The sequence below is a fragment of the Stegastes partitus genome, unplaced genomic scaffold (assembly GCF_000690725.1).
Source record: "Stegastes partitus isolate 25-593 unplaced genomic scaffold, Stegastes_partitus-1.0.2 Scaffold519, whole genome shotgun sequence".
Taxonomy (NCBI): Eukaryota; Metazoa; Chordata; class Actinopteri; family Pomacentridae; genus Stegastes; species Stegastes partitus.
In genome coordinates this window covers 43,982-52,295 of record NW_007578250.1, presented here as the reverse complement: position 1 = coordinate 52,295, position 8,314 = coordinate 43,982, and the positions used below count along the sequence as shown (strand labels likewise).

Below are 8,314 nucleotides of genomic sequence, written 5' to 3'. Positions count from 1 at the left end.
TGCTACAGATAATTAATAAACTCAGTGGAGACACTCCTATAAACAGCTGAAAGCAAAAAATAACTTTAGCTTCTGTTAACCTTTTGTCAAAACTCGGATCACACTCTTAATTAGAGTCTTGCTAATGTGATCTGTTGCTAACTCTGTCTTCATCACAGTGAGGTTTTTATTTTTATGGACATTTGTGATGGATGTGAAATTGTAGAGCAAAATGAATGAGGAAGATGGTTTGGAGCAGCAAACGGTGCTCTTTGTGCTTTTTGTTCTGTGTGATGTTTTATGATCAATATTGGTGCTGAAATGTGAGAAAAGCCTTCTCCAGATCACTTCACACAACTGGAAGTACATCTTTTGTGCATGCTTTTCTGTTCAATGAATGTGGCTGCTTGCAGTTCAGACTTGCTGTTTTGAAAGTGATACAGAAATGTTACTATTTCCGACATCGTAAGATTGTCATAGAAACTTTTACAGAATATAGACATGACGCCAACATGTTCGGAGGCCGTCAGAAAAGAGTGCATGTCTAAAAGGGGGTTTACCTGACTCTGTACTCAAAGAGCAAAACTTGTAATCTTGGTGAACACTTTTCATTACATATTTAGCTCAGTAAGCAACATTCGTTCAGGATGAGAATCCCCAGAGTTCCACCTGGAATGTTTTGGCAATGCCCTTGCTGTCTATCAATTACAGTCCACAGTTGGTTTAGTCCACTTACAGTTCCAACGAGAGCCAACAAGATTTAGTCAAACAAGATGGCTGTGTTGACAGAAACAGAGTGTTAGTTTGCACAGTTCTGCTGAAGCTGAAATTGCACAATTTTAATCGTTAATTTAAGTTAAATATAATTTGTCTTAATGGGCTTTTTATTTTCTTTATTTTGTCCTTGAGAGTAAACAGCTCAGAGTCTTTTCTTATTGTCAGTATGCAGCGTTTGGGTTTCTAATCTGTTTGGAACTTGAATCTTCTTTTTCATCTGGAAAAACAGTCACAAATTTATGTGTTTATTTTGTTTCATCAGCCGTACGGATAATTATCCAACTGTGATCCCAAAATCGACGTACATACCGAACAGTGAATGTTGTGGACGTCAAATGCTACTTTATCAAATATCAATGTGTAATTTAACTACGTCAATAGAACATAGCAGTGCGGCATCATTATATGTTAGTGTGCAGTCATAATTTAATGATGATCTAAGCAAAATATTAACACCATCTTCATTTTCCCTAACTCTTTCCTCAAGTAAAAACTGACAGCTTTCCTTAGGCTGCGGTTGCTTGAGTGTCCAACCTTGAGGCATATCTCGCACCCTGATCAATGCCCCGCCGCTCTGCGTTCAGTTCAGAGGTCCTTTATCATACATAGTGATCACTCTAAGTGAACATTTCAATCTGTGTTTGTGGAGCCTCAAGGTTTTGCAGAGATAATCACACTCTTTGCCAGGTTTTAATTAAGCCATAGGAGATATTTGACTGTGATCTTTGTCTCTTCACCATCCTGACAGCTTGAAAGACAGTGGCCTGCCATGAAAAGCAATCAGCCTTTTCTTCCCTCTCACTCTGATGAAAATACTGTGTAAATATGGCCCTGAATGAGATGGAGTTGAATTCACACACTACTGTCTGTGCGCCAGCTTCAATCGAATTAACTTTAGAGGACTGCCACCTAAGACAGTCTTTTTATATAGCAGAGCAAATTGTCTGCAGTAAAAGGGGTGAGAAAGCTGGATTATGTTCCATTACGATCCCCCTCAATGAATAATACAATAGGGCCCCCGGGACCAAATGGAGATTGGACTCATCTTTTCATGTCCGTCTTCCATTTGCACATTCGTGGCCAGGGATCCGCTGCCAGAGTGCTCCTCCTACCAGTAATTCAGCCACCCACAGAGGCTGAATAAGGCCAGACGTCCTCATGGCACCACTGATCCATACATCTGTAACACCGAAGCATTCGTCCAGGGACGTCTTGGCATTTGACAACCAACTCCTTCGTCCCCAGACATGGCAAATGTCACCTTTTTCTCCTGCAGACTAAAATGGAGCCAATGCATTTTTGTTGTAAGGTGACCTTTGAGGAGACATCAAACAATAATCTCTTTTCTTTATCTGTAGCAGTGCCATGCAAGTCGCTTTTTCACTAGAGCAGTCACAAAAGTGTGGGTAAAGTAAAGTTTGGATGCACCAGATAAGAATTAGCATAAGATAAGTCACTAGCAGATGAATCAAATCTGATACAATCGCAATGAAGGCATTTGGATTTTTTTTTTTTATTATTATTTCTTTTCGTATCACTCTTTGTTATCCACGGCCAACTCCATCAACATGAAAGACTCCAGTCTTGCTGATCCAACATGTAATTTAGAAGAGATTATGCTTTTTGCAATCAAGCTTGGCAGTGTCAGAAAATGAAACAGGGGGTGTCAGCAAGCAAAGAAAGAAGCTATGAATATCATTGAAACTGTGTCTGACTTTGCACTTTCTTCAAAGACGATTCGGTAGTCAAGTGTAGTACGAGATAGAAATAAAGCTCACATCTGGAAATTATTAGCATTACTCTGAGCTTGAATGGCCACGGTGAAGGAGCTGTAAATACGTCTGTTTACATCAGACATATTTATAGAGATTGCATGTTTGTTGCAAAGGTTCTTAAGTCGAATTTAATATCCACAGTGAGTCAGTGAGGCAAAAGAGTGAAGGTCTTTCTTGCAGTTGGTTTATATGCTTCTGATCTCGAAGTTTCAACCAGCATCCAACATTCTTAGTGCATTTGCTTCCAGCTATGCCAACATGTCTGGCAGCTAGAGTGTAAAATTTAACTTAGAAAAGTACTTTACACTTAGGTTCTAAAAGTGTCTCATCACTCTTCCCAAAAGGAACTCATAACATTTTAAAGAAGAACTTCAGCAAATTAAAATTTTATTTCTTTAAAGTTGGAAACGCAAGATTTGAAAAAGAACAATCTAAACCAAAGCAGAAGAAGCCAATGCATCCTTTTTTAGTCCTCAGTATGGAGCAAACTTCCAAAAAACCAAACCAGTTTGTCACATGGACTTCCTGCTAACCCTCTGAACCCTAAAACCCACTAGTGGATTTGAAAGGCATCTTTGAAAAAAACAAAACAATACACCAAAAATTGCACCTTTTATCAGAGCCAGGAAATGTAAAAACAGAAAGAACACCTTGTCGGCATAACCATGAAGCCATCTGTCATAAAAATACATTTTCAAAAGAGGACAAAATTTCGAGAGTTTTCATTTGAACTTGGCTGAACTGCAGGCTGTGTTTACACCGAGCAGACAGAGCCATCATTTTTTTGTCAACTTTTTCTCTTTTTTTGTCATTTATGAAATTGTAATCGTGTCATACCGCACAAAAGACTTTTTTGAGTTCTCTCTTCTAGTCATGGTTGCACTACAGTGAAAAATGAGCCCACAATGAGGCAAAATGTGACAATAGCAAAAAAAAAAATCCCCAAAGGGAATTCAGAAGGTTAAGGAATGACCTGGTGTCTGATAAAGTATATATGTTATCATATTCACTCTGAACAAATGGATAAAGGGTAAAATATCAGCTGAAAACAAGAGGTAAAAAGACTTTACACTAGAAAGACTGAACACCTAAATGTCGTCATGACATCATATTGCAAGTATAAACTGCTATTATCTAATATTCCCTGTTCACACTCATTTACTTATCTCACCCAACACACTATGTGGCATTGAAACTGGATGTGAACCACTCCGAAGAAACGCACGAGGCGAGCAGCTCAAGGAACATCCTTTGTTATCGCTTGGCAACACGGAGTCAGCTGCTGTCAATCAATTAGCTAGTCTTGCTAATAACATCAGCTAATGTTATCAGATAATGCAATTAGCTTACAGACAAAGACAAAACCTGCCTTTTTAGGTCGTGCACTCCCAACCTGATGCTGTTTGTTGCATCATGACGTTATCTGATGAAGAAACAAGGTTGAGCTGAAACACTTACTGCCAACTCCGCTTTTATGTTCCCCATTTGGTTACAGTGGATATACTAATTCTTCCGCACATCTGGTCAGCAAAAGTAACATTCACCAACTGGATAAACACAAGCTTCCTGTAGAAACAGTGTGTTTTCCATCTGAAAGGAGAGAAAAAATAGCTAAAAATGCGTTCTGTGTGGTCTCCTCCTCAGACTGTATTTTCTTTGTTCTGTCTTGTTCTAACCTGCTGTTGCTGAAACCTAAATTCCACAGGGATCATTAAAGTTAAACTCTATCTAATCACCTGCCAACTTTTCTCTCCTCTCTTTTCCTTTCCTAGCGAGCTTTTGGGTCCAGACTTTACAGAGACCTATTACACAGAAGATGGGCAGCCGGTGACTGTGACCAATCACAATTACACTGTGAGTATGAAACAACTGGCTGAAGTACATCAGTGGGCAGGTGTTCGTCATATTATTGTGCTCTTTCTTATGGGGAAATTTGAAGATCAGTGTCCAAATTCTCAAACTCTCCCTCTAAATAATACCTCAACTGAAACCATGTCCCAATTCTAATTTTAACCTCAGTTCCAAGCTCTAATTACATTTACCCCACATAACGACGAAGGCTTTTCCAAAGCATTAAATGTCTGAATTAGTTTTTTCTTCCTCCTGATTCCTCAGGCATCTAATGGTTTCATTTATTTCGGTATTAAATTTAACTTGCCGGCTTAAAACTTTTATATATGTATGTGATTTGGCATTTCACATGGAGTTTAAGAAGGACTAAGGACTTAAAAAGGATTGGATATTTCTTAAGAAGACAGTACATCCATTAGGATTTATATGTGAAATAATCCCTTAATGATTTCCATTATTGCAGAAATTCATAGAAATATTATCTGACCACTGACTATTTTGTATTTTATATTATGGATTCACAAAACCCAAATGCTGTCACTTGTGTGGAAGTGTTTGACTAACAAGATTAAAATGCGGGCATCTCTTCAAACGGAATCCTCACTTTCCTTTTTTTTGTACACAACACGTATCACAAGGTCATGAAGAAATTTTAAAAGTCAGTTTTATTTTTTTATATTTGAGATTACATACACATACATACATAATTTTGGAAAATCAGTTTTTTGTTTGTTTGTTTTCTGAGAGAAGTTTGTGGTATAAAAAGCATTAATAGATCAGCAGTGGGACGTGTTATAACATAGATTAAGCCCAGCCAAGGTTTCTTTAGTTCAGTTCATTGTTAAGAAAGAAGAATACAAGTGAGACTGTGCATATAAAAATCAAAAATCATACCTGATTTAAATTTGGCAGCCACAGCCATTAACTCAGTCTCTATGTGTGGCGATACTGTGCTCTCAGTGTTCCTGTTTTGCTTGCAACGCTACCTGGACATCCTGTTATCTAAACACATGAGTGAACACTAAATCTTCCTAAACTGTGTCAACCCCTAAACTTGAATTTCATTTTGCTAAAGAGGAACAAGTCACAGAAAACCAAATCTGGTGAGCGGACTGGGTGGGGAGAAGCAATTGTGGCCAAAAAAAACTTTGCTTGGAGCACTGGGCTTTGGAGCACCAGCCTCCCATTGCACCACAGTTCAGGTCATTTGTGACAAATGTTCTCCCTTGGACATGTCAGGATATTGCGGGAGAAATCTAGTCTAGGGACTAATTCACAGTGCAGAACCTTGTAAACTTTGGGGAAACCAATAAGCATGCTCCTGGTGCTCCTGACCTGATGTCCAGTCTGTAAAGCTGTGGGCTCTTCTATCTTCTCTAGCTGCAAATCCACCTCTTATCAACAGGGATTATCCAGAACATGGAAGCTGGGAAAGCCCTGACACATGATGGGATGTTTGCCCCCTGCTCCAGTTTGTAGTCCGCGGAGAAATTGCGAATGCATGCCCACAAGAGGCGTGTAACATAGATTTCACCGTTGACGGCGTAGCATCACACAGTCTCCTGACTTGTGACAATTACTGCTCACACTCTCACTATGAACTCTCTCACAACTTTTTGACCATCCCTTGTACGTTGTTACCATCAACCTCTGGCCCATTTAATGTCTACATACACATCTTACAAATAAACCATGATGTGTTGAATAGCATTCTGGAAAATGTGGGAAATCACTAACTAAAGTGCAGTTTGATACCAAAAAATAGTAAGAATTTCCATCAGTTGATAGCAGAATAACTCAAGGCTACAGGCTACAGAAATCCTGCACTTGAAAACACAGAATTATTCTCTCTTTTACACAGGAGGTGTCACCGTGGCACAAAGCTGCTGCCATAAGTGATGCATAAATTCTAAAGCATTTTATTAGCACTGTTGGCCATGTGTCAGAGAGGCTGTGTGGTAGGTTGGGAAACACAGTTTGTCAGCCAAGTTGAGAATCTGTTGAAGGAAGCAGAAGCTGCATGAAAGACAAGGATGAAAGGAGCCAGCCTGTTGCTTCACCTCTGCAGTATGAACACGCAAATATAATAACAGACACAGACATCACACTGAGGCATCACACAGAGACATGCAGTCGTGAACAAAAGTTACATACACTTGTAAAGACCGTGTGTATCATGGCAGTCTTGAATATCCAATGACTCCTTTAACTCCTATGTAGGGATCATTAAAACCTATGCATCCTTGTCACATGCAAAAAAAACCCAAAACAATCACACATTTTGTTCTAGATTTGTTGTAGGTCTTCTGGAAAACTGTCAAAATGTGCTGTGTCAGGAATATACATACAGCAATGCTAATATTTAGTTAAATATCCCTCGGCCATTTTCATCTTAACTCATTTGGTAGCCATCCGCAAGCTTACAGCAAGCTTATTGTTTGACTTTTCCTAACTGAATTGGTACAGTTAAACTAAATTTGTTTGCTTTCTGACACAAACTTCTTTCTTCATGGCAGTCCACAGATTATTGATGGGATTTTTATGCTTAAAAATGATCATTTGCACAGATGATCTTAAGATCTGTAGCTGCTATGAAATGGCTCCAATTTATATTGCTGACTTTAATTCAATAATTAGCTTTTCCAGATCTTTGCTGAGCTTCTTAGGCCTCGATTACTTGTAGCAAAAACTGTGATATTTCAATGGGCCTTTGGTTTACACGTAAACGAAGCTACAAGTCACCGAAAACGATAAACCACAGATAAAACTCTGGCCACAGTGGAAATTTGGAAAAACTCTGTCTTTATGTTTGCATGTAGACATGAATGTCATCAGCATCGTATGTGTGCGACCCATGTTTACAGTTTGGCTACTGTAATAGAAAGTCAATATTTTTAAGTATTTTACTTATTTTGTACTCTAACGCCACATTTAGAAGTAGCTCCACTTCGCTGTCGGTCCAAACAAACAACCCTCACGCCATTATCGTTGAAGTAACAGGAAGTCATTTGTGCCATTCATTGTGTTTTTTCCAGGATTCTGATTGTCTAGCATGGCTTTATGCTTCGCGTTACACTGCCCCCTAAAGGTTTGGCATGCTCATAGCAGCTCTTAACGACGTGTTTATGCAGGTTTTTGTCTTTTTTTTTTAAAAACAATCTAGTGTGAACAATGTTATTTTTGCAAATGTAGATCCCTTTTTGTAAATATCCGACTATGTGTAAACGTGGCCTTAGACTTTCACACTGTAGTGTTAGTGGCCAGTGAGTCTATCAAGTGGGTCCTATTTAAACTGGCTCAGAGGAGTCACCAGCTATAGTCAATTGTTATCATTCGTGAGACGTTAAGAGGCCATGCCACGAAGGATATTGGATTAACAAAGCTTTCTGCAGCGCCGAAACTAATAATTTAAGTGACTGCATGTACATTTTTGGCCCAGCAGATTTTGTTGCATTTCCAAGAAAGACCCAAAATATACGATTGTTGTTTTTTGTTTGTTTTTTTTGTGACAAAGGCGCACAGGTTTCAATGATTCCATCATAGAAAATTCAGAGATATGGGAGTCATTGGAAACTCAAGACAAGTGTATGAAAACTTACACTTACATGCGCCTACAGAGATAACAGTGTCGTATTCCACACTATTTTTGGTTAGATGTGAAAGCACATATGGACTCATTATACACACGCACACAAAACTTATGAGAACAAAAATATAATTGTGTATGCTTGTGGCAAACAAAATAAAATGCTCATCGCTGCATGTATAATACTCACTTCACACTCCTAATACTGATCTGCACACACTTAACACCATTTCACAGCCTCACAGGGTAACGCAATGAATGCTCGTCTGCAGCATGTGTCCATGAACAGATTGAAGCTTCCACGGAACATTTAACATATAGTTGACATTTAGTACCATGCTACATA

At 38.8% G+C, this 8,314-nt stretch overlaps 1 protein-coding gene across 1 annotated transcript in view; it reads left to right on the top strand.

Annotated features, from left to right (window-relative positions):
• LOC103361635 (disintegrin and metalloproteinase domain-containing protein 19-like) overlaps nt 1-8,314 on the top strand; it is a 186,355-nt gene that overhangs the window by 136,323 nt on the left and 41,718 nt on the right. The window contains exon 4 of the mRNA XM_008287770.1: nt 4,304-4,385. Within this exon, the coding sequence (XP_008285992.1) occupies nt 4,304-4,385 (82 nt within the window). The remainder of the gene's footprint in view (nt 1-4,303; nt 4,386-8,314) is intronic.